Source organism: Peromyscus eremicus, chromosome 1 (genome assembly GCF_949786415.1).
Source record: "Peromyscus eremicus chromosome 1, PerEre_H2_v1, whole genome shotgun sequence".
Taxonomy (NCBI): Eukaryota; Metazoa; Chordata; class Mammalia; order Rodentia; family Cricetidae; genus Peromyscus; species Peromyscus eremicus.
In genome coordinates this window covers 82,168,621-82,195,977 of record NC_081416.1, presented here as the reverse complement: position 1 = coordinate 82,195,977, position 27,357 = coordinate 82,168,621, and the positions used below count along the sequence as shown (strand labels likewise).

General features: G+C 44.1%; 1 protein-coding gene across 1 annotated transcript; it reads right to left on the bottom strand.

The window, feature by feature from the left end:
• Positions 1–3,789: 3,789 nt before the first annotated feature.
• On the bottom strand, positions 3,790–15,548 carry Zp2 (zona pellucida glycoprotein 2). Its single transcript, XM_059251328.1, is given in 20 exon segments — positions 3,790–3,935; positions 4,752–4,829; positions 5,138–5,234; positions 5,313–5,428; positions 5,431–5,448; positions 6,613–6,637; positions 6,639–6,802; positions 6,934–7,058; positions 7,154–7,245; positions 7,327–7,514; positions 8,397–8,523; positions 9,231–9,415; positions 9,501–9,597; positions 10,718–10,879; positions 11,026–11,076; positions 11,840–11,989; positions 13,652–13,746; positions 14,336–14,419; positions 15,318–15,406; positions 15,499–15,548. Coding segments are annotated over 20 exon segments (2,139 nt in total).
• Between the last annotated feature and the right edge of the window lie 11,809 nt (positions 15,549–27,357).

Sequence of the window (27,357 nt, the reverse complement as noted above, 5' to 3'; positions counted from 1 at the left end):
CCCTTCATCTTCAGACCCACCCAAGAGCCTTTATGCTATTCCTGACACCTGTGTCACAATTACAACCCATCTCTACCCACTACAGAAGGTCACAAACCCAGTGAGATGAGGGAGCAGCCTCTAGGGGTTTGAACTTGATTCCTAGCCCACACAGTTCCTCTCTGAATAGGCTGCCTCCCCCACATACCGTAGGATGTGTACTTTCAGAAGTTGAGAATCCGACTTGAATCTACTGCTCGCTGTACTTGTTCCAGGCTACCATGGCAACAAGTGTTCATCCCGGCAGCTGCTCTAGGCAAGTTCCACTTTCCACCCTCCAAGTTCTGCTTCGGGGCTTGTGGCAAACACTTCAGAAGGGAGTTGTGCCGTAGAGAAGTCTAGAAGCCCAGGCAATCTTGATCTCCACACACATGTACCAACTTGCAGATGAGGGTCTACCAAGAGCTTAGGGGACTGTGATATCCTGAGCTATAGTAGGGTATGAGTAACTCATGGATAACATGAGCATTTTCAGTGATGTATTTTTCCAATTTGTGGTACATGAGTCATTAGAGGGTGGATTGGTTTCCCTTAGCTGCTTCAACAACTGAACACAAACTTAGCACCATAAAACAAGAGTATTGCAGTTACAAGTCTGGAAGTCCGAAGTCCAAAATGGGGCAGTAGAGCTGTGTGCCTCGGGAGGTTCCATCAGTGTCTCCTCACTTGTTCCTCTCTTAGTGGCTGCCTGGGGCTCCTTGGCTTGTGACCCTGAACCACTCAGATTTTGGCTACCAGTGTCACATCTTCTTGGAGTCCAGGTCTCCTGTGTCTGCTTTAATAGGACCCCTGTGATTGGCCCGCCTATATCATCTAACCATATCAAGACCACCTATCACATCTACAGTCCATGTCTCCATGGGAAGCTACCAATGCTGATACATATAGATTTGCTTTTAGGATTAGGATGTGGACATGAGGTGCTGGAGTTATTTAAGCAACCAACTTATTTTTGCATTTGTGGTGCATGCTATTAAATCAGCGTTCGTTTTAATGTCATTTAAAGGGCACAGCACATAAAAGTTTTATTTCTGGTTCAAATGTGCGGCAACATAGAGATATAAAGTTCTATACAGGAAAGTTTGAGTTCAAACTAGATTCTTGCTTTATCAGTAAATAACTCCTTCTACCCTTGTAAAGCCAGGTGCAAAGAATGGCTTTGATGACGAGCTTTTAACCCTATTACTCTGGACACACCAGACCTTCCACACAGTCTAAGCACAGTCATTCCTCGGGCCAGGATTTTGACTCTGCAAAACTCTTAACATGACCGGGGAAGAAAGGCTGTGGTGTGGTCTAAGTTCACAGGCTCCTGTGAACACCTCATCCCCCGCTGGTAGCAGTTTTTGTAGGTTGCAAAAACTTTGGGATGTGAGGCCTTGCTGAACAGAGTAGGGCTCTAAGGAGCATGCCTTCAAAGGCTACACCTGGTTCCGATTCCTTCACTGTCCTCAGCGAGGCCAGCTCTTTCTCTGGCCCCCACTGTCATGACATCCTGCCCAAGCACCAACTTTAACTTTGGAAACTGAGCCCAAATAAGTCTGTCCTCTGTCTCCCCAGGAGTGTTGTCACAGTGATGTAAAGTCTAACACAGGGCATGTTGAAAAAAGACAAGTCAACATAATGTTGGAGACCCACTATGTGCTACAAGATAATAGATACATGTGCTTTGACCTCCAGGTTAGGTTTGAAAGTTTCCACAGCATAATGGATAGTTAAAAATCGTACTTCCTGTCTAGAAACCAGTAGATCATGGACTATTTCCTTACTTATTGTGTTGGTTGGTTTTATGTCACCTTGACACAAGTTATCTGGGAAGAGAGATCCTTACTGGAGAGGTTGCTTCTGTCAGACTGGCCTGTAGGCAAGTCCGTGGGATCGTTTTCTTGATTGACGTGTGAGAGCACAGCCCACTATAGACAGTGCCACCCCAGGGCTGGTGGTCCTGGGTACTGTAAGAAAGCCAACTGAGCAAGCTATGGGAAGCAATTCAGTAAGCACTGTTCCTCCAGGGTCTCTGCTTCAGTTCTTGTACTGGCTTTCCTCAACGATGAGCTGATTAGGAAATGTAAGCCAAATCCACCCCCCCCAATAATTGTATTTTTATTCGAACCTCACCCCTATATGGAGATTAAACTTTTTTTAAAAACATGTGTTTTTTTTTTCTTTTTTTTTTTTTTTTTGGTTTTTCAAGACAGGGTTTCTCTGTGTAGCTTTGCGCCTTTCCTGGAACTCGCTTTGGAGACCAGGCTGGCCTTGAACTCACAGATATCCACCTGCCTCTGCCTCCCGAGTACTGGGATTAAAGGCGTGCACCACCACCGCCTGGCAAAACATGTGTTTTCTAATCAAAAGATACAAATGAATTTTTATATTAGATATATGAAAGGTGTCTGAATATCAGATTGGTTGTTGTGGATTGGTCATGTGGATGACTCCTTCCAAACAGTCTAGGGAAAACTAGGCCCCCAGGAAGTGAGCACAAGTAAAGATGGTCAGCTAGGCTCAGGGTCAACAGAGCCAGGAGACCAGAGACACTGTGATTGCACCAAAGATGGAACTCACAACATTTTTCCCCGCTTATGGAGATGATCTTTAAACTGGGCTACAGAGATGCGACTCAATCACTTTAAAGTCTCAGAAGGAGACTTTATTTGAGGGAGTTGAGTTAGGAAATACTCTGCTGTGAACAATTTCATGAAAGGAATTTTTGGTCAATGATTAAGGATGGTGTATTTTGATTTGAGTGTCCTCCAAAGATACTTGCGTTAAAATTTTGGCCTCCAGAGTGGTGGCACTGAGAGATGCTATAGACATTTAAGAGGTCATTAGGCCATGGAGGATGTGCCCCTCAAGGGCCTGTGAGGGATGTCTTCCTGGCTCCAGATGATGTGGATCACTTGCTGACACAAACACCATCACTCTACACCACAGGACCAGATGTGATCACTCGCTGGCACATACTCCCACCATCACCCTACACCATGGGACCATTCAGCCTTAGACTTGAGCTTCCACAACTAGGACGTGGAAACAATCCCCAAAGCCTCTTGAAGTACCCCACATTTGGCATTTCACTGTGATAAAGTTAGACACAAGTGGTTTCCTATCCCCGACCCTAATCCTGTGTCTTTGAGTGAGGGACTCAAACACAAAGGACTCACGTAAGAGTACTTCAGGTGGGCTGCTAAGCCCTATTGAACATAAATGACATTGTGTCAGGGATAGGACTAAGGAAGTCACAAAATCCCACATAGGAAACAAGTTGTAAATTTACCTATTCCTGTCCTACACAGGGAATTGTGAACAGCTCTCAGATCTGTTCTAAAGAGTAATGACTAAAGGAAAGATTTCTTAAATAGTTTCTAGTCTTGAAACATAAGGCAAAGGGCTAGAAAGATGGAGATGGCTTAGCCAGGAAAGTGCTTGCCTTGCAAACACGAGGACCTGAGTTTGAGCTCCACATGGTGTGTGTTTTAAAGGCCAGTCACAGTGGCACACACTCTATTACCAGTACTAGGGAGTCAGAGACAGGCAGATCCTTATGGCTCCTGGACAACCAATCTAGCCTAATTGGCAAGTTCCAGACCCATGAGACCACTTTTCTTCCTCTTCCCAAAAGGAAAAAGGGGATGGTACCTGAGGACTGACTCAAGGTTGTCCTCTGGCCTCACCTGTGTGTGCACACATGACCACAGATGAACACAGAAGACAAGAATTTTCCTGCAGCCTCTTTATTTGCAAGTCCAATTAGTGATCCAACCTCGCAGTTCTTGCCTTATTCAGGTAACAGATGAAGCCTATAATCACCACTGAACCCACTAACGCAGCCACAGCAGCTACTGCTTTAGGAATAGTGTCCTTGGCAATCTCGTGCCTTTTGGGAACCGTAGCATCTACAAAGAAAGCAGGTTTAAGTCATGGTTGTGCTGAGGCCCTCTACGGACATTAAGTCTCAATCCCTTGACCTTGGGAGTCTGCAGTAGGACACTGCCTCACTCTTACTCTACTGCCACCTTTACCCTCCCATTCCACACCACCTCTCCCCACTGTTATTCCCATTTGCCCTCTCTCTCTCAAGCCAGATGGGCTGATACCTGGAGAAAGCCCCAGCCTCTCAGCCTAACTAATGCAATGCCTTGATGCTTAGCCATCCCTGGAAGTGTGATGTCACAGGAAGATTGGCTAGAGATTTCAGATAGCTTGATTTTACACTCTAGGCCTGGAGTTGAGGCCCTCTGGGTAAGGCTATGGGATGATTATAGGAGCATAATCTCCTATGATTTCAGTTTGGCAGAAGTTAAAGGGATACTCATGCTTGCCAACCTACCAATCTGCTAGCAATACACACTGAATTTCTTGGTATGGTAGGCAATCCTCTTAAATATCTAGTGTGACATTAAGAACACATTACAACATCCAGCACAGGAGTAGAACTGTGAGAACAGAATGGGTCACAACAAGACCATGGCTAAGAGCCCCACGCATCCTACATGGTTCTAACAGAGACCAAAACAATAAAGCAAGTCTGTCAGTAGGTACTGTACACGATCTTGCTGGTGTCAAGATTTTCAGGAGCACATACAAGAAGTTCAAGGCTCCGTGGGAGGGGAGCTTACTTTACTTTGCTCTTATTTAGGTTTGTCATTAAGCACATTAAATTTTTGCCTGAAAACTTGCATCCCTAAGTACCCCAGACTTTAAATCTATACCTTTAAGTGAAGAGCCATCGGACAACAAGAGAATGGGTCCTGGAAGGCTAACTGTCATTGTTTCTTCTTTGATGGCCTCTGTGGTGGGAGACAGATAATCAAGGTTGTGTTTTGACCTCGGGAGTAGTGTGCCAGAGGCACTACCAGAGTCCCTAGAAGATGCTCCACAGAGTATCCTGTGATGTGAATTCTGTCTGTCATGGATAGATTCTCAAAGGATGGATTCATTGGGCTAAATGAGAACCTGTGCATCTCAGGCTCACCACATTGGTAAAGGAAGATGTTTCTTGGGACTAGCTTTCTCGGGACTAAGTTATTATCCTAAAATTACTCAATTCTAGAAAATTGAGACTTGCTTTGAGCAACAACAGGGATTGAGTTATTACCTCGTTTTCTCCTTAATGGTACAGGGCAAGTCACAGTGCACAGAGGGGAGTCAAGGGACCCTGGGCTGCAGATCAAGGCGCTGCAGTGGAAGTAGATCTGAAGAGGAGGAAGAGAGTCAGGTGGAACCAGTGCACTCAGTGTCAACCCGCCCCAGGCGACTTCTTGACCACATACCAGGCTAGAGCGCGCCTCTGCCTCTGACACGAAGGCAAAGGTCTTCACGTCAAACCTCTGGTAGTGAGCAGGATGGACCACAGAGGAACCAGCTGGATGGAAGGTAGTGCGGTAGTTGTCCAGTTCATATTCACAGCTAGGAAACAGGCACCGGGATGGGGGCATCAGTCACAGGAACCCGTACATGCGCATTTGGACAAGGCGAGTCACGGGACAACTATGCTACAGCTATGTCAGCATCCTAACAGCACCTCTGCTTTGCTTATATCTTTCTGACTGGATCTAGTCATCAATATTCATGAAGTCCTATGTACAACACCTGCATTGTACTGTATAATGTCAGTACGTATTTGTTTACCAAAATTCATCAAGAGATTCAAGTTGTGATCACTAAGAGAGAGAGAGAGAGAGAGAGAGAGAGAGAGAGAGAGAGAGAGAGAGAGAGCCTTAAGATACCAGCTTACTCATTTCACTAAAATGAGTTTCTATTATGTCCTAGGTAGTAAATGCTTGTAACAGAGGTAGAGAATTGTTGCCACTCTGCTTTACACACTAACAAGTAATGATGGCCTTAAGAACGGAAAAGAACGAAGCTCTGAAGAATTACATAGATGGATAGGGGGATCAAGGCTGGTCTCAGAAGGAATACTCAGGCAAATCTCCAAAGGTAAAGAAATGGGTTGTGTAATTGAATGGGGTTGTATGTACTCCTTGAAGCAGGAGTCTGCCCAAGTCTAGCTGGAAGTTTGGAGCCTTGTGACATATTCCCCCAGAGCCAAGAAAGCTAAAGTATTGCTCTTTGCAGTTAAGGAACCCTGGAGGGGACACTCCAGGCAGAGCTGAGAGGAGAGGACAGACACCTATTGCCAAAAGCACTGTCCCATTAGGGTTAGAATGGGAGTTCTGATCCCAGCTCCATCACTTACTGTTGAAGTAACTCACCTAAAGCCACACTTAGTAACCTTGCCCTCCCGAAGGTGGCTGGTGTTCCTCAGGTAATGCGATGAAATACATGACAGCCTGGCATATGGTAGGTGTTCAGTAAATAGACACTAGATTTCTCCCTCTCATGATAAAGATGCAATTGAGCCAGACATTTTGGACAGGAGCCCATTCTTAAGAGCTCAGTAATAGAAAAGCAGCATGAGCCACCCGATTAGACCAAGGACCGATGACTATGATATAAGGATTATTTCAGAAAATTCGTGACCAAGGTCTCCTTTAAGTCCCAGAAGGATTTTTAATCACTATAAGTTTTGATGTTTTCCCTGGGCAACCCTGCGGTACAGGGGATACATACCCATCCACGACAATATGCCACTGGGGGACAGAGGCTGGGTCCCTAGAAGATGTTGCCCAACAGTCATCTAAGACCAGCTTGATATTGGGATCATTCCTGTTCAGGACAGTCACTTCCATGTAGATGGGCTGGCGGAGGTATCTCACTAGAGGGTACTCATCCTTCCCATAAGGTCGTTGGTAGGATTTGTCTGCAATTAACAGAGTACCTCTTCAGCACTGAGGTACAAGCTGGCTGCAACATTGGATGGCAGCGTTGGATGGGAGATTTTCCCCTAAAATGCACTGTTATTATTCATCAGCTCAAGTTGCAACACCTCACCTGGGTAGGTTTGTAGGACCAACATTAGTGGACCTGGCTTTACAGAGGCCACTGGAGAAAGAAGGCTTTTGATATTGGCATTTAGTAGCATACTGTCTCGCATGTAATGACACTTCACTGTCATTCTGGAAAATTGTGGATAGAGAGATAAGAATTATGTTAACAAAATCCCTGTAATTTAAACAAAAGCTTAAAAAAACCCAAGTAGAAATTATCACACCTGAACTCACTGTCCCTGAATATGATGCTTGGTGGTAGATTTTTCCAGAGAGCATGTATTTCATTCTCATAGATGACTTTATCACCTTCAAACTTAGAAGTTAGATAAAGTTGATCAACAAAGCACTTACTTCAAAAATAAGTCTTAACTTCTTAGCCTTGGCTACTACTCACTTTCTGTCGTGTTCCACATCCATTCAGAGGTATATGAAACCGTGCGAGCCCCTGTGACTGAGCCTTGAGGATGGGCTGACAGGAGGAGTTTCCCACCAGGAGGGTGTCCAGGTTCAGAGCAGGTTTCGTTTGGTGGCTGTAGACCTCGAAGTCCATAAACCCATCGTGTGTACACAGTTCACCTGTGACTGGACAGCAGTAAAGGGTTAGAGAAACTAAGCCCACCCTGTGACGTTACCCTTCAGCCTTGAAGTCTTAGATCCATCGAGCAGCTAAGCTTGAGCTGTCTTCAGTCTGAGCAAACACTGATAAAACACCTTTAGTTACAAGAGGGACATAAGTTACCATGATCAGTGTCATCAACATACAGACCGGGAGACACGGGAAGAAGGATCACTAGGTGATGAGGCCACACCCTGATAAATGATTAGAGTGTCTTAAGGATTCAATCTGGGTTGGCTATAAAGTGCCAGGTTTCATTGTGTCCCTTTCTCAAGGTTTGGGTTCCAGAATGTTTTTAAACTAGGGAAGCCCATATAGGATGCCACACAAGTATTAAAACAATCCAGCGGAACTCTGAAACCTAAACCTGAGGGTTCCACACTTGGGTGGGGGATACTCGGTCTGGACTCACAGGCAATTTGAGGAGAATTGAGAAGGTAGCTTTTATTATTGGCCTGACCTGGTCTAGGTGAGGAGCAAAGGGAGCAAGGCTCACCTAGAGATGTGCCCACTCAGGGTTCCTTTCCAGGGTTCGTAGGAGTCTCAGGAAACTCAAACTAGAAGCTGGAAGCCATTGTCCCTGGATCCGAGTTAGATACATGGTGGGACCCTCATATCTGACTCTGTATACCCAGGTTACTTAAATTCAGCAGTTCCACCATGACCTGCATGCGTGTCTGAGAATGGCAGCACACACAGGCCCCCATCCTAGAACTTCCTACATGGCTCATCTTCAGTCTCTGAGCCACAAGTATGAATCAGAATCTCGACTTCTGTTGCATTTTTCTACATGCATTAAAGGGAGAAAAAAAAACCCAGATAGTTTTGATTAAAAAAAAAATCTTTACCTATAGAGACTGGTGACTCACAGTGGCACTCAGGATCAATCACCATGGATACCGTGTCCGGTTGGAGGTAAAAGGTCAGCTTGAGTGAAGAGATGTAGAACTGATAGGGTGGACATGTTTCAGAGGGCTGAAATGAGAGAATGCCAACTAGCCATCTCCAGAAGCAGGAAGTAGGAGTTAGTCCCCAGCACTTGCAGAACACACTTCAGACTTAGTTTCCTTCTAAGCCAAAACAAAATCTGTCACTTCCTCAGATCAGGATGCTTCTCGAGGCAGGAGATTTATTGCTTTGAACTCATGTCCTCAAGTGCCCAGTACTTCATGCTCTTTGTACTGTTAGTCACTAAAGCTGGAATTAAATCAAAGTGAGATAGTGGAGTCCCTCGCCAAGCCCCAGAAGGGCTCAAAAGGACTCCAGATGTTAAGAAATGTTATTGCTACACACACCCTGACATTCTATCCCTGGCAACTGCATCCATCAAGACTAGCCTCGGGACAATAGGAGACCCTTAAACAAAAGGTTGAAACAAAAAAAGACCAAGTTGCCCTGTTATATAACAGAGCATAGCAAAGGTTCAGCATTAGATGGCCGATAGGTACTTTGTACTTATCAAATGAAGTGAGAAATGTAGAAAGTGTCCACATGCAGAAGTTAAAGAGATGGTATTGGAGAGAACTTTCCTTAATTCATTTGTGTAAAATGATCAAGAGAGGCCTTGCACCATTTAAATCCATCATTATAGCAAATAGACTACGGACAAGTCATGAGTTATATCATATTACCCACAGAGTACTTCAGAAGGCTCTTGTGGCATTCAGGGAATAACAACATACTTTTGTTTTCAGGAGAGTTTTTCGGAAATGCAGTCTCAAGCCATTTGTTGCTTCTTTGTCGATCCCACTGGCATGCCATTGCCTCTCGGGGATGGTCCTTTTTTCAAAGCCCACAGACTTTAGCTTCCCAGGAAATTCTGGTATGGTGAGAGTCATGTGTGTAGCATTGCAAGCCACAGAAAGATCTGCAGGAAATGATTGACAGAATACCCTTGATCAGCTTTGGTTAAGCCCTAAGAACTGCTGAAGCTGTGGTCTCTCAGGTCTCACCTGATGCACAGACAGCTTGTGAGGAGAAGGTGATCTTCTGCCCAGGAGATGAGAACAAAAGCTTCAGCAGCACAGTATAGAGATGACTGTTCCCTTGCTGGGGGCAGGGGTCAGGATTTGGAAGATATTAGTTTGAGTCTCTAACCAATAAGAGCCAATATGCTCAAGCATTGGGTATCACTTTGGCATAAATGAGATGTAGGTATTTTATCCAACCACTGCCAAGGTGCTCTGGTCTTAACCTTGTCTTCTAGAATGCCTGGAAGACCAGTGCTGTCTGCGGGGATGACCAATAGCTGACCCATTTCTAGGGAGACAGGAGCAAGAACTGGCCATATTCTATGACTATCTTATAGCACTGGACAGAGTGCTTACAGAGCCCAACAATCCTATGATGCTCAAGGTAAAACAAAACTGTCTTTATTAAAGTAGCCAGTGTTTGAACACTTGTCAGGACCTGTCTCAAGCACAGTCATGCATGACATAACAGTGGGATAGATCCTAGGAAATACACCATCAGACAATTGTCCTTGCACAGTAGAGCATAGTCACACAACACCTACTTTTGACATTATCCACCTAACATGCGGTTGTATGTGTGGTATCTTTATCCAGTGGTCAGTATAGATTCATATGGCACCACTACAAACATGGACAAGGCATTGCCCTATGTTACTACAGCTACCAAAAATGGGCTAATTCAGCTCCACTACAGTCTCATGGGACTACTGTCATATGGTCCAATACTGGTGTAAACATTTTGCAGAACATGACTATAACATATCAATTTAATGTCTCAGATGGCCTGAAAGACAAAGTAAATAGTGTCACCCAAACAGAACACCTTAACTCCTAAAGACTCACAAGAATACTCCTGCTCTACATTATACTTTGAATGTAGGACTATAAAAAGAGGGAAGAACACATAGCAAGGCTCATGTCTTCTTCACCATTGCATTCCCACCATCCGATGAAGTACTTGGTAACAGAACTCACAGGTTGTTTGTGACAGATTCTCATGATGTAGTCTAGGCTATCCTCAAACTCACAAGCCTCCTGCATCAGCATCCCATGTACTAGAACTACAAAGTATGTGCTCAGCTAAATATACTTCTTTAATTGGCAATATAGCCCATTTGAAGATGTGGTTGAGACCATGCTTAGGCTTAAGAAAACTGGCCAGTTCCTGATGGTAATATAAAGGTTTTCACACCTACCACATAGTGAGCAACTCCAGTAGCATTGACTGGCACATCGAGGGTTATTTTCTGGCTGTCAATCAGAAGATTAAATCCTTGTCTTAAGGCATCCTTCAGGGGCAGAGTGTGGGCTCTTGTACCATTGCCAAGCTTAACGATCCAGCCCGTCTCCGATGCATTCTTAAGTCAAAAGACATGGAGATAATTCCAAGTGGTCCTCTGACCGACACGTGCATGCTAACAGCACACCTACTCATGAATGCATGTGCGTGCACACATATACATACACACACACAAAAAAAAAAACCAACACCAACAAACTGTACTCTTACCTCATTATCATCAGCAAACCTAGAGAAAATGTGTGGGAAGGAAAACTGGAAAGAAAAAAAAAGATTTAGGAGAAAGTTTCTGAAGTTCTACCACCTGCTATTTTGCAGAAAACATCCAGTTTAATTGACATAAGTTAATTAATGCCATGTGCTCTTCCTACTGCGTGGCAGCAGCCAGACTTCTTGGAAGAATGGCCAGATGTATCTTCCCATCCTGCCCTTGGATTTTACCCCTTTGGGTTTCCAGTATCAAAAGGCATTGGAAAAGGTAGACTAGGTCCAATTACAAGTTGAAACACTAGGTTCTTAGACACACAATCTTTATTATATCCACAGAACCAAGTACATCAAGCCATTGCTGCCATGATAAAAGTATGGTTATTATTTAGTGGTCCATGTCAACATTGTCAACATGAGCCTATTGAGTATAAACACAAAAGCAAGAGGCTGTTTTGTCTATTTACTATGTTTTAGTTTGGAGACAAGGCCTGGAATGTGTTATCAGTCAATCCTATGACTATCAGTGTAACTGTAGATCATTTGAGCCTTTTCTATTGCTAGGCATGGTGTGCTCAATACTGTGTACTCAGTTCTTAGAGCTACCCTGTCAGGTGAATGATGATGTTCTGCCACTTTAGCCTTAGAAACAAAGGCTAAGTGTGCTTGAGAAAATGCATCATAGTCACAAAGCAAATACAGTAAAAAGGAAATTGAAATCCACCCAGCTACTAAGTCCAGCTATGTCCACAACACCATTCTATTTCCCCTGCTAAAACCATACGAGAAGCTGTCATCCCACTTCACTTACATACACAAAATCCTTCGTGCAGACTACAGCTTCTGAAAACTCAAAGATCTCTGTTTGCATAGCTGGACAGAAGAAATGATACACGCCGTCTTTATATTGTCCATCAGTAGTGTTGTCCTGGACCCTGATGTTCACCTGGTACCCACCAACCTGTGTGCAAACATAGTACAAATGAGGAAGTTGGCTCCTCAGTGGGACAGGCAATTCCACAAGACCATGAATCTGACCATTAGAGTGGCAGCATATTTAAGTTAGGCAAGACAAGTTCCTGAAGGTACTTTATTCCTTTGCCAAAAGACTTTAGCTAGCTCTTTGAGATATCCTTCTAAGGCTTACAGGTGGAAAGGAGAGTTCAAACATTAGAGATAGAGTCTGCTTTCCTGTTACATTTTCATTATGTTCTATTGTCTTAAGTTGGGAATCACTGTCATCTTCCCAGACATCTACACAGGTTATTCTCCAAATATACCCACTCAGCAACTAAGATGCCCTAGAGCTGGGTGGAGCTATCTTTGTTACCTCTGACCTTAGAACTTAGTCTAAGGAAAGATAATTGTTATCTAACAATTTTATGCTAAATGTTAGATAATAACTCTTAGAATTTATGTCATTTTAACTTTACAAACTGTTCTCAATTCATAGGTCACATTAAGGCTATAAGACTAGATTTGGCTATTCACAGCTTGCAGTTAGCAGAAACTAGGCCCTGGGGAATGCAATTCTAAGCTCCTTGAAGTTGGGAAGGCCTGTATTCATAGGAGGAAGACATCAAGTTGGAAGGGATATGTAATGGGAAGTCCTGGGAGAAGTTGGAGGGGGTGTGTGAGGGGTAGATATGATAAACACACTGTATACATGTATGAAACTTCAAAGAATAAAGAACAGGAAAGTTTACATCAGTACAGATTTTCACAAAAGATATACAATTACTTTTCTGGGCCATCACAGAGGGTCTTAGTGGGCCAGAGGACTGCTCTGAAAGCAGAGTCTGTGAATATACACAAAGCTTACACTGTAGGCTCCAGCATTAGGGCCAGATGATGTGGCCTGCTGAACATTCACTTTCCAGGACCCACCCCACACCCACATCAGCTGAAATTCTTGAACACGCCCAGAACATGCCTAGAACCCCTAGGCGAGTCTTTGCACATGGAAGCTTGAGAACTTCTGCCATGTGGCAGGTCTTTATTACACCTAATGACCCTGATTGGGCAATCCTGGTTCTTGGCAATAGAGTAACACTTACTGCTTAGCAACTGTTTGCTTTTAACACCTGTTCTTAAGCTGGGTTCTTTCTGCTAACACCAAAAATAGCCTTCAGTCTCACAGAGGGGTTATATTAAAATAGCTCCATGCTGAAGCATTTGCTCTGTCTAAGTCATGTGCCCAGTATCAGTCTTTATACCCTGTGGAAATGGCAGCATCTTTTCAACTTTCCAACAAGCAAATAGAGGCTTAGCAAGGCTAGGAAGCTTACTTCAAGTCGAACCCAGGACCAATAGCTCAAGCACCGGGCTTCTCCAACACTGATATTTTAGACCTTTTCACCTCCCTTGGGCATTATAAGCTATTTGACAATATCCTTGACTTGTACCCACATTGATGCCAGTAGTAGAGTCCATCCCATCTCCAGAATGTTTCTAGGCATGATCAAAAGTGTCCTCTGGGTATGTTAGGAACCCAATAGAACAAGCCAATCTGATTGAGGACTAAAGTTCTATTTCAAAGTCTAAATCCTCAGCCATCAAGTCGAATACCAGTAAATGATTATGTTCCTACTCCCCAAATCACTCCTTAAAAGCAATTACTTACCACTCTTGTAGTACAGGTTTCATAAGGGAACTTCATAATGAGCTTTTCTGAGTCCAGGGCATAAGTGCAGTTCAAAATATCAACCCCAGAGGCATCTACAGAAGACAGATAAGCAAGAAATACATTCCAGGGTCAGAACCAAATGCAGGCTCTGAGCCAGGACTCCTCATCCACATCTAAGGCACTTCTATCACTTTTGACACACTTGGTGATGTGATCCAAACACTCATTTGTTTGTGTGCTGTGACTTACACCCAGAAGTGTCCCAGTGGATCCCAAATAAGTCATACAACCCAGAAAAAGACTGGTGTTCCCCTCTATGTGGCATTGGGCAAGTCAGGGACCCCCACAGCACCAGGGGAGATGGATGCCAGTTGTTCCACGGGTTAGACTCTTGTGTGCCCAAATAGAGGTGGTCCTGATTTCTACAGATGGAAATGAAGATTGAACAGTTCAGGGGAGAGAGAGATGGCCTAGAGACTAAGAGCACTGTCTGCTCTTTTAGAGGACCCTGGTTCAATTCCCAGCACCCACATGGCAGCTCACAACTATCTGTAACTCCAATTCCAGGGGATAAAACACCTTCACACAAACATACATGCAGGCAAAACATGAATGCACATAAAATTAAAAAAGGGATCATTAAAGAATTTTAAAAGTGACTAAATATTACATATAACATACCTGGCACAGAAGGTCGCCATTTTTCCATGTCCACCCTGCTGGGAAACTCAACTCTCACTTCCTTTTCATCACAAATGACAGTGCCTGGAGAACAGACAAAGCCTTTGGGAGACTTTCGAGTTACAGGGGGACACCATTTCCACAGGTAAGTGTGGAAACACCATCTTCCTTAACAGCACGAAAGAATGCTACCAGTTGAGAAGGGATAGCACTCTTCAGGGAACTCACAGATTGAGACTTACAAATGCAACACAAGATACTAGAGCTTTAAGGATGTTCCTATTCAACACTCAGGGCTCCACGGAGAGCCCCAGCTTAGTGCTAGTAGACCAGGTTCAGAAACCTCAGGAGCTGCCAGTGTGGAGATGGAAGGTCTCAAGAGCAGAAGGTTGCTCTACTGCTGTCTTCCAAATTAAAGCTTTAAAAAGAAAGCCCTGGGTTAAGTCCCAGGGATTTTTTTCCCCAAGACCAAACTCTGCCTGTGACCAGCCTTTCTGCAGCCTCTGGCTCAGGGAGAGTCTCAAGGGCACTTTGTTTCACAAGAAGAGCTCTGGTTCCGATACCTCAAGCTTGGGGCGTAGATGGAGACTCTTGCTCTCCATCTATGAGGACAGAGCTCAGCACATGGCTTGTACTAGGTAGCAGAAAGTGCAAACACTAAGGGACCGGCAAGTGGCACAGACGTTGTTTTGAACCCTTGCCTCTGGCTGACATAGCAAGCCCACAGATGAGCAGGAGGAATTCTTTAATGGCCCGATGAAAGGAAGAAGGGAGTGAAGCAAGGCACAGAGACACACACGGGAAAACCAGCATCAGGGAGATCAGGGTGGGGGGTGGGTGAGACACTGGATTGAGGCCAGACTGGGCTACACAGCAAGTCCCTGTTGGGAGGGATGGGGAGAAAGTAGGGAGGAAGGGGTGAAGAACTATTCCTCTTCAGCCTAGTCCCTTCAGTAGGAGGGTTCTCTCACCCGAGACATACCTGGGAAGGCAGGATCCTTCGGCTGAGGAAGACTTAATGAGTTTACTGAAGCCACAAGGGCGAATAAGAGAGAAAGCGACCTGTAGATGCTAGATGGGGGAGAGAGAGAGAATTAAGGAAAAGTGAACTTAAAACAAATAAAGCCATTGCATTCCCTACCCTCATTCCCAGAATGCCTCACCTCCCACAGCATGGAGGGCTGACAAACTCTGTCCTCTGCCTCCACACCATGTTGGAAGAGACCACCAGAGCACGCAGGCTGAGGCTGTGTGGGCAGCTCTGCGCTGTTATAGCAGAAGGTAGGATGTGACCCCACCCTCTCACCATTGGGGGCACCTGGATCTCCCAGCCCAGCTGAGAAGGAGGTATTTGGGGAAAAAAGTGCCATCTGCCCTCCCTTACGCTCGCCTCCATGTTCTGCCAGCAGCTTTTGAGGGGCATAAGTAAAACCAGGGTTCCTTGAAATTGGCCCCAGGTGAGTAAATTCGTGACCTATTGCCATGGTTTAGGGTGGGGGAGGTTTCAGATCTTTCATGCAGATATTTACAATTCCAGTGTACTGAAGGAGGTTTGAGTTCATTAAGGAATGGCACTTGTTCATACATTAAAGCTTTGTTGTAGGTGCTGCATGGGAGAGAGTTAAGAAAGAATAAATTTAAGCAAATAAGGCCATTACACCCTTACCCTTGCTCCCAGAATGCTTGACTGTTGTGGAAGTCAGAGGTTACTCCAATGATGCTCATGAGGTACTTTTAAAAAGTGTATTTTAAAAAAAAGAACATGGACTCGTGCCCACATATAACAGTTTAAGCTTACTGGTGAAAAAAAGATGCTTAAGAGTGCAGAAGCCTGGAGTAACTCTTCTGTAATCCCAGCACTCAGAGGTTGAAGCAGAAGGCCCATGAGCTGAAGGCCATCAATACTGTGACATCCTACTCTGAAAAACAATCCTTCCCAAAAAGAGAAAAGAGATAGTAACTTTTAAACTTGCTCCTGATAATATTCACATATTATAAAATGCCACAGGCCTTTTCTACAAATATCACAAGTGATGGCCAAAGAAACTCCATTTTTTGCTAGGCATCCATCTTGATACCCACCAGCCATTTGTCTCCGACTCCAGTCTGGAAGGTAAGTTCTCAGTTACCCTGATTCAGTGACCCCCCACCCACCCCTTACTCCCTGAAATGAACAGCCATGGTCATCTACCCGTTATGATATGACTAACTGCTTTTTTGGCTTCTGTAACTTGCTTATGCAGACACCCAAAGATTGTTTGGGATCACCTTGACCACTTAACGTGGCAGAACAGACCAGTTTTTGTTTGCTTGTGTAGGAATCGAAGGTTTTCACCTTTAAAACAACCTTCCCCATATTCCTCCTTTATGACGTGCCTGAGATTTGGCTTTAAGGCTGACACCCTGCTAGCAGCTAATCAAGAACTCCTTTAATTATAATTGGATTGTATCTATGGTCTTTTCCCAAGGGTTATAAGCTCCATAATATTATATAATTTAAACAAAAACCAGACCTAAAGATATAGTTTAAACGCTGTTTTGTAGCCTCCTGTTACCATTTACAACACTCTCATATGACATGTAGTCACTTTTTTAGGCTTGTATAGTCACATATCACATATAACATATACTCTTGTATGTGGTTGTATCACATATACTCATTCTCATATCACTGTGTACTCATTTTAAGGGTTATATAGTCAGTGTTTAGATAACCAGTATTTATTTAACTGTTCCTTACTAATAGATGTTAAGTGGTTTTCAGTTTTTCATCATTTTAAGCAAGATGGTGAATTCATTTTTTGAGACAGAGTCTTGCTATGTAACCCAGGCTAGTTTGGAATTAGAGCTCTTACTGCCCCCACCTCCCACATGGTACGATTAACATGATGGCTATTTTTCTACATTTGCCTGGCTAACCCTTAGCATAATTCCTAAAAGTGTATCTCATGGGTCAAAGAGTATAGTAATCTAAATAAGAGCAGACTATCTTGCAACACTTAGGCATTTACAGGTCAGGAAACTGAGGCCGAACAGCCTGTGTGAGCTTTGAGAATTTAATGTCAGTGGAGAATTCAGATTTCCAGAAACCTGGTTGACGGGTCTTTTTGGTACCTCTTGTTGCTCTTTGAGACATCTAAACATGTTCAGCTTGTGTTCCTTAACAGGTGAATATAGTGGGTAAACTCTAGGCAATCATGGTGTGGCATTTGAAATTACTGATGTCTGTTTTCCTTTCCCAGTGTGATTTTAAGGGTAATCTCTATTCGTCCATCTAAAGTACCAGTGCAGGTTATAATCACATGGTCCCAGTGCCTTTGATCAAAAGGCCCACATAGACATCTCATTAACATCATTCTTGGGGCCCGCCCAACAGCCACTGAATCAGATCCCGGTGGGTGGAGGCCGGGTGGTGTAGCTCACCAAATGCCACAGGTGCTTGTTATAATTAGAAAAATCAGGAAAATGCCTGGAGGGAGGTAAGCATGGAAATGAACAGTTACAGTGGTTGATCTCTGTGGGAATGAATAGAGCGGATTATGTGCTGGTGGAGGAGGTGAGGTGGAGCAACATGGGAACAGTCAGGGTTAGGCTGTCGGAGATGGGGAAAGGGTTTTGTCTAAGGAGAGAAGTCTGATAGCACTAGCAACCCATCCTGAGTGCGTTTTCCCTAATGTGGCATCTTTCTCACAAATGTGAAGGTGACTGGGTCCCATGAAGGCTAAGACTGTGATGAGACAGTGAAAGGACGTGGGACTCAGCTCTGTGGAGAAGCCAGTCAGGAAGTGAAGGGTCAGTATGTTTCCTCCACCACCCCAGGCCTCCTGCTTTCCCAAGACTGCAGCCTTTCTCCAGAGTGGGAGGTTTTTGCCTTAGAAAGAGACTGCACCTGGGAACTGTTAGGAGATGGAGAGGCTGTCTAGAGGGCCTGAGAAACAGCCCGACTGTGAATTTTTGTGGAGACGGTGAGTGGCCAGAGAGTAAATTTGTCTGCCTCACTTGACTCAGATTGATGCTGTGCCCACCTGGGACAGCCACTGAACTGTCCCTGGGCCTGGGAACCAATATCTAGGATTTTGCTCTGGAAAATCCTTGCATCTGTGCGCTAGGAAGCACATGCGTTCAGGGCAGCCAGGTTTGGAAGTGAGGAGGTGGCTGTACCACAGTAAGGAGATGTTCCTGTAGGTCAGAAACTCTAAAGTCTTTACAAAACTACAGATTCCTAACAGTTCACAAAGCAGGGAGATCTCTTTCAAGTTTTCAAGTGTGAATTTTCCATGCTCTTTCCAATGAGGTTTTTTTTTTTTTTTTTTTTTTTTTTTAAGTTTTGGTGCCTGTCCTGGATCTTGCTCTGTTCGAGACCAAGCTGGCCTCGAACTCACAGAGGTCTGCCTGCCTCTGCCTCCTGAGTGCTGGGATTAAAGGCATGCGCCACTGCCACCTGGCCTTCAATGAGTCTTCTAAAAATTGCTCTTCATGTCCCCAGAGTTTTCACCTCTGAATGCCTTGGTTTTCATCTGAGTATCATGGAGCCCTCCATCACTTTAGTCACAAACCATTTTTCTTGAGGGTGTTTGAAGTTGGTCCTATGCAAGTGAGGCTGTTGTTAGTTTGATTGTCCCCATACCTGAGCTGAAGCCCTCCTTGTTATAGCTTGTATACGCAATAGTTTCTAACACTTAAGTATTGAATCTTTTGTCACACTTTCTACAATCATTAAATTATTCATTGAAGACAGCTTGAAGGAGACACCCACTTCAGTTACCAAGAGTGATTCTCTGAATTTATCAGAACCATGAAAGATGACATGAAAAGTGGAGTTTCAGAGGTACCTACTTCGCCCATTACTCTGATTTGCTTTTATAAAAGGGAAATAGGAAACCTATGTTTCTCCCATTTTAAGTCGGTGGGTACACAGCTGTGTACTTGCAGAAACGTCTAGAAGGGTCTGCCAGAGTGAACAGTGTCACCGGAGGGAGGAGACAGCGTAGGAGTTTGGTTAGGCAGCTCATGTGGCTGGACTGGGTGTTTGCAACTAATCAGCTCTGACGTGTTTTGTGTTCCTGGTTTTCTAGGTTTGGGAGATGGGACTGTTTTTGTTTGTCTGTTTTGTTGTTGTCTTGAGAGAGGGTCTTGCTCTCTACATCAGGCTGGTCAGGAGGCTACTATGTAGCTCAGGGTCCCTTTGAACTCTGGATCCTCTTCCCTCAGCCTCCAAGTGATATTCACAGATGTGCGGCGAGCACACCTGGCCCTCTCCAGGTTTTAAATATATGTAATGTTCCCCCCCGGGGATAGGAAAAGGCATCCAGAAGAATGGGGGACCCCTCTCCTCTTTTCTTTTCAGACTGGCTCGTTTGCCATGGTGGCTGTCTTCACTTTAAAGTCTGGTTTCCATCTGAGCAGGGGAGAGAACCAGAGCCTCATGGGTGGGAGTTCAGATGGTGTAACGCCCTAGAGAGTGGCTGCAGACCTGAGGCTTCCAAACAAGTCTAGCTGCCTACCATAAAATGAAGGTAATAAGTCTGAAGAGGTTTGGTGACTTGCCTAAGGTCAGCTACCCATGCTAGTATCAGAAGGAGCTGCAGGAGAAGCCTGGTCTCCATATCCTGTTCCTTCTCATTCATTTTGAGTTTCAGTTTCTCTTTCTCCCCCACCTCTCTCTCTCCCTCTCCTTCTTTCTCTCTCCCTCTCTCCCTTTCTTTCTCCACATGAGTTTTTCTTATAGTTCATGTAGTTTTAAAAGTAAAAGATGACATTAATTAAAACTTAGCAGCATAAGATAAATTAAAAATATAGTTATGCTAATACAGATTAAAATAGCTTTCAAATATCAAATATGAATTTAACTTGGAAAATAAGCCAACGTCAGTGAGAATGTTCTTTCACATCCTATGGCAGCTCCCCCAACAGCCTGGTAGGGGATGTTAATTCAGGGTCTATGTGGGAACTTTAGTAGGTCTAAGTTGAATCAACCTTCTGACCATGTGGATTCAGAAACAAACAGGACAAAAGTTGATCACCCTCTAAATCCAAGGGAGGGTAGCTTTGATGAGTAGATGTCAGAGAAGGTTTAGTCTTCTTCACAAAAGCTCAATTATAGGGCCAATGAGATGGCTTGGTGAGTAAAGGTGCTTGCAGCCAAGCCTGAAGATCTGAGTTCAATCCCTGGATATGATAGAAGAGAATGAATTCTGCAAATTGTCCTCTAACCTCCACACTTGTGCCTTGGAACACCCTAGCATACATGTATGTGCATGTGTATGCCCCCCCCCATGAAAAAACTCATTTATAAACAAAGGTTAGCTAAATCACTTACATAATAAATATTAACATCGACTACACTGTTGCTAGTAGCTAGAGTGATGTGATGGTTATTAAAGTAACAGAGGCAAGGTTTTCTTAGCAATGCAGCATATTTCTTTTAGTTTATAGACTATAAAATATAGTTTTCCCTGGGTATCTATGAGGGATTAGTTCAAGGACCTCCTGCTTACCCCTTTGTATGTCCCCAAATATAAACAAATCTTCAATTGTTCAAGCTCAGCTCCTTATACAGTGACTCACCTGCAGCTGTATGATATGCAAGACTCCCAGTCCTGTGAGTGTGTGTATCCACACCATCTTGTCCCATGGAGGACAAGCATTATTATGCCTGGGAGTTGGGCAATGCAGCCAATGGTAACTACAGGAGTTTTTACTCCAGTGTATAATAAACACATATTTGCTAATGGACTGGCGCCTAGGGAAATGCAGAGCAGGTAGGATGTGACTGGTGTTAGAGGTATTGAGGGGGTAACATTCAAAAGTCATCTGAGACAGTTGGGGAGCTGGTTCAGTTGATAAAGTGCTTGCCTGGCAAATACAAGAACCTGAGTCCAATTTTCAGAACCTAGGTATAAAGCTAGGTATGTAGTGCATGCTTGTAACCCTAGTGCTGGGGAGAAGGGGACAGGTGGAGCCCTGGAGCTCAGCATCAGCCAGCCTAGCCTAATCGTTGAGCTCCAGGTCTCAGTGAGAGATCCTGTCTCAAAGAAAAACGAGGTGGATGATTCCTGAGGAAGGACACTCAAGGTTGACCTCTGACCTCCTTATGCACACACACATCTGTACCCCGACACCCAACACAGAACAACAGCCACAGAAGTCACCTGGTGCTTGCAGGTAGCACAGTGGCAGAGAATTTGTCTAGCATTCACCAGGCCCTTGGTTCAAACCTCAGCACCACCAGAAAAACAAAAGCAACAATTATGTTGTGGCAAGATGGCTCAGTGGGCAGAAGTGCTTGCCATGAAAGCCTGGTTACCTGAGTTCAGTCCTTGGAACTGCGGAAGGAGAGAACTGACTATCGCAAGGTTTTCTCTGACCTCCAGTGTGCACTTACACTCATTACATACACAATAATAATAATTTAAAAATCCTTTACATTTTCATTTACTTCTTTTTATGTGAATGGTGTTTTGCCTGCACGTGTGTCTCTGCACCATGTGCTTGCCCAATGCCCTTAGAGGCTAGAGGAGGGTGTCAAGTCCCCTGGGACTGGAAATACCTACAGTTGTAGCTGACATGTGGGTGTTTGGAATGAAACCCCGGTCTCTAGGAGAGCATCCAGTTGCTGTTAAACACTGAGCCATCTTCCCATCCCCTAAACAAAACAACTCTTTAAAAAGGCATCTGACTATGCTTCCTGACGTCAGCTAGAGTCTGTATACGAAGTGGGCTTGGTGTAAGGTAACAGCTTCCATATGCTGAAAAATGACAGTGGACTAACTGCCCCACCGGAGTGGGATCACAGCCCAGGACAGTGGAGGCTGACAGGGCCTGGGAAGCCCAGGTGTTCTCAAAGCTCCACTCAGGTGAAGGTCATCGCTATGACCTTCGGCTTTTTAATCTTAAAGCTGAACACCCAGAGTCTATTAAATTTCTTCAATTTAAGGATTAGTGTTTTGCTTGCATAATAGCTTTAAAATCCTGCACCCCTCACACCAAACACACCCACAGGCCATATTTACGCCACCAACCAAGGGCATTTGATTTCCAATGCTATGGAGACAACGTGTATTGTGGCCTAGCCACTAGTCTCCTTAGCAGCTGCAACCCCCTCCAGGTCCTTTCAGCTTTTAAGTTCTGAGTCAGGTGCCTGTAAGCTGGATCACAAAAGGCAGCTGGGTGTGGCAGGTCCTGCACCAGCGTCATCAGTCAACACAGTGGCAGGTGAGACCCGGGCGGGGCTGCATTTTCTCTCGGGTTCTGGTTGGTTCAGGTTTGGAGCTCTCCACTCTCTTCATTGTTTCCTGTTCATTTTCCCTTCCTAATGGCTGGCTTCAGTCAGGTCTGATACCAGGTGAAGAACAAACAGTTTTATATGGGTCTGCTGTAATTGTGTAAATCCAATCCCGAGAATAAATCCTGTCCTGTTTTCTCCCAGAACAGCTCTGCATCTGTGCACGTGACTTTGGGACTGTGTGTGAGCCCTACATTACAGGTGTGAGGCCTCGAGACACTCAGAAATGCAGTCTCTCCATCTGCATGCCTCTTCCTCTCCTCCCTCTGTTCAAAGAAGCTGATTCTCGCATTTGTATCACCTTTGAAACATCTTTTACGTACGCATGCACGCACGCACGCACGCACGCACGCACGCACGCACGCACACACACAGAGGTTTACCCTGATATTCAAGTAATAGCAGAGTTCTGTTAAGACCTTTCAGCAGTTCTATGATCCGGCCCTTTCTCTTCGGGTCTCCTGTAAGTTTTGTGAGCCATATTTGAGCCATGACTATCTCACACAGCAGGTTGGGGAGGAATAAGCAGTTCTCAGAAACCACGAGAGCTTGTGGATGTAGGAAGAAGCAGGGCATTTTTCTGAAGGCCTATGTGCAGCTTGTGCCTACACTGACCCACAAATGATCCAGGGAGGAATCAGAATAGCGGCTCCAGGCTCCTTGAGATGAACCCTTCAGTTTGGTAGCTCGCTCACAGAAAGCCAGTATGGGATGGATGTGCCTCCCCTTGCCAAGTTCATGACAGAGATGCAATCTTTACAGGGGTGACTGCATTAAAACAGAGTCTACAGTGAGCCCTAAATCCAATGACTGGTGTCCTTAGGAGACAAAGGCATTCGGACCCAGGCATGTACATAGAGCACAGAAGGGACTCTATGAGCCAAGGGGAGGGGCACAGAACAGCTCACTCTCTGTTTCAGAAGGAACCAGCTCTGTGGACCTCGATCTCAGCCTCCAGAATTGCGAGAAAGTTACTTTCTGTTGTTAAAACAGCCCGGTCTCTGGTACTTTATCACAGAAGTCCTAGCAAAGTGAACACAAAGCCCCAAATGAGACTAACTCTACAACTGTAAAATAGTTATTTATTTTCTATCTCAATAAATAGTTATTGAGAAGAAAACTGCAGAGGAAAGAAAATGCTGTAGCAAATGTTGTGGGTTGTGATTGGCTTAATGGGGGAGAAGTACTTCTTTTGTTCATTTATACTCAGTGAGCACTCACCACATAGCTCAGTATTTTTAAAAAAAATCGATTCAGTAATTACTTGCAATAAACTTGTGAACAGCTGGAAAGTTGTTTTCATTATTGGGAAGGAAACTGAGGCTCCCAGAGAAGTAATTTGTTCAAAGTGCATGGTAACATCCAATCTGGGGCCTCAACGTCCACCGATTCTGACTTTAGATTTGGTGTTCCTGACCACCACTCCAGCCTGGCTTTATTTCAGCACAGTGCTCAGCGTAAGGTTGCCCACCTTCCCCAGTCGAGTTTTTGAGAGTGTTGACGGGTTTGAATATTATTTGGTGGTCTGCTAAAGGGTGTTGGAATATCTCCACTGTGGTAAATTCTGCCATCATGAACTAATTTGGCAGTTAATATTGGTTTTTCTTAATAACCATTGTTCCTGAAGCTTGTTTAGAGTTTGGGTTTTGAGTGAGGACTCAGGTCATTGATTTATACAGGTGACTCACTCAGGGAAGAATTCTGTTGATGGAAATCTCTAGGTCATAGGGTAGGTGACGAAGGAGAAAGGAGAGAAGTGTGAAGGGAAAGGGGAACCATGTCCTGCTAACAAAGCCAGCTCATTCATTAGAATTGTATTCATAGCCCTTGCTTAGACTAGCTGGTATTCAAATTGTAAAGAATTTGTTTTTTGAAGCCTTTATAAAACTTCCCACTGTTACAATGCATGCCATCTGGGATTTGGCATTTATAAAATGTGCTGTTAAGAAATGCCAAGAGATTCCTCATGTAAACCAGATGGTACAATAACAATTCTGTCTTTATTTTTTGTGGCAGAAAAATAGGGCTTCAGTAGCTTGAATCTTATGGGACTAAATTAAGCCCAATCAATACTTCAGGGACATTACAATTTCAATAGGCAACTTACCCACCTAAATATTTTCATCAGTGTTTTTATTTGCAGAAGAAAAAACAAAAGTGCAGACAATGTTTCCTCTTGATTGCTCATGTCTGTGTTTTTAAAGGCAATGTTTCTAAGAAAAACATCACCAGTGACCTTCGCTGCATGAGATGTATGTGTTTAGATTTGAAGCAGAGATGTTGAAATCTCTTTTGAATAGGGAAATCCCACACCAAATAGTTCAAACAGTTTTATTACTATCCTATAGAGAAAACCATCCATTTTTCTGGGCAAGGCATCGGCTGTCTTTTTCTCAAGACTTCTCAAAAGCCAAGTTCGTATAAAAAGCTGCTGGTGATGCCTTCTTTTGCCCTTACGGGTTCCTGTGGGTTTTCCATGTAACAACAGCACTTTTGTTATCCCTTTTAATCAACTTTTTTTTTGTTATTGCTTTTATTTCCATTACAATTCATAAGATCCTCATTAGGTGGGCTAATCTTGTTAAAAGCTGTGTGTTCCTCCGATCTTTCTTCCTCTTTATTTCACACGAATGTGCTTCCCACCAAAGCCCATTTCTTCTGTAATTAGTCATGAATAGTAATTAGTCATGAATAGCCTCAAAGAACAATCTGCTTTGGAAACCAGATTTCTTAGATACAGAGGCCAAACTTGTTACTGAAAATATGTGTTTCTGGGCCACACAGTCCATTTAATTTCTCTCCCAATTAGCCATGAATAGGTTTTCAAAATAACAAAGATGTTCGATTTACATTTGTAGCATTGCTTCATCTTATGAATAGATTGGAAGTACCAAATACCACTCAACTTTGCTTTCCTTCTCTCCCATGCATAGGGACACTGGGGCTCTGTTTCATAGACAGAAGGCTAGGTAAATTCTTCATCTGTGTACTGGCTCCTCTTGGCCAGGATTGGACTCCATGGTAGGTGGAATGCCCAATCAGCACAACCCACTGTCACTGTCAGGCAGCTGCTGATATATTGGGCAAGGCAGCCAAAGCACACACACAATGGCAGTTGACCTTGGCCAATGGTGGTTCTGTGGAGGGTGGGAGCAGGTGTTGCCTGGCAGGGAGTCTATTAACCCTGTTTCTTCTGGTTGTGAACAAAATGAAACGGTGTCTGGGTAGAAAGTCTTTCACATAAAATAACTCAGTGGTGGGGCTTCTGGATAACAGGCCACCTCCCAAGAGTGTTACAGAGACACAGGGCAGTGACAGCAAAGGGGGCACAAGACACTGGCAGGCAGGGCACTTCCCTGAGGTGAGCTGTGTCACACCATCATAAAGAGTTGTGACAGGTGTGGCTCCAATGGGAAAACAGAAGAGGGCTGTGACAGAGGTCACTGCCACTCACGTGTGATGCTCAACTCTCTCCACTGTGTGTGTAGGAAATATTCTTCTCCAGCTTTCCCAGAGCCCTGTGGCTCACTGTTGGGGAGGAAAAATGTTGCATTTCGGGCAGTCAAATGTGCCTAGAATCCACAGTTGCTCACTGTTGCAAATGCTCCTCAGGAGTGATGTCTGCATGATATGGAAGACTATGTTTTTGCTTTATTTTGTTTTTAATTAACTTCTGCACACTTAATTTTTCTACAACATTTTCTATTTCCCATTCATTTTATTTCCTCCAGGGAATAGAAAATGCACCAATCCCTAGACTATAGTTCTCGTCTTTTTATCTGCTCATAATATGTAAAACTATACTTTATATTTTGTAAGGGATTGTTCATTCTCCTTCTGTTCTTAGTACTGTAAAGTTGTTTGCTGGTGGTATGATTATTAGTGACATCCTCCAATTTCATACACAAGGAAATGGAGACTCAGATGGCTACCTCACCAGAGATCTTAAAGCTACAACTCTTCTAGTTGTGAGTTCAGTCTTCCTTCTCAGCCTCACCTCGAGGATAGGGAGCGAGAAGCAGCTTCACCTTCGGCAGGATGTGTTTCTGTTTCTTTTTCATCCCCACCCAATCTCACAAGGACGTTTGCCCAAGGAAATGTTAGAGGGTACCAGGATCTTGGTCATTTAAAACATGAGTTCAGATGTTCTACTGTTGGGAGCTGTGCAGCCTGGTCTTGGATCAGCATATGACTACCCTGTCCAGTGGGTTTCCTCAGGGTGAGGCACCTGTGGAAATGGACTCTCACTTAGCTAGGACCAGTAGTCCATGGGACAGTGTAGGAATTTGCAAAATTTGTGCAGCTTGCAGGCTCTTTTCTCTCTCATTATACTGGTGATTCTTTGGGCAGTTTTTAGTTTAACTTTATCAGTCACACATGCAATAGCTGTAATTTTCCCTAGAAATTCTGCTCTTCCTTGAATATTTCCCCCTAAGATTCAACAGGAGGCTAATGTTTCTCAAATCTCTTATCTATAATTACTAATTACAACTCCCAATCCTGGGAACTTTTCTGATTCAATAGAGATAGTTAAGTACATATGAGAAAACAACACTTATAAAACATTAACCATGTCTCATAGTTTTGGAAAGGAGAGTAAGGCATGCATACACAGAATAGGAAAAAAGCTTTAGGAATTCACAGTGCCAACTATGGAGAGTAAGTTCCCTGGACACCAAGCATAGAATCATTGGTAGGATCTGGTATGCTCCAAGAGGAAAAAATACAATGCAAAATG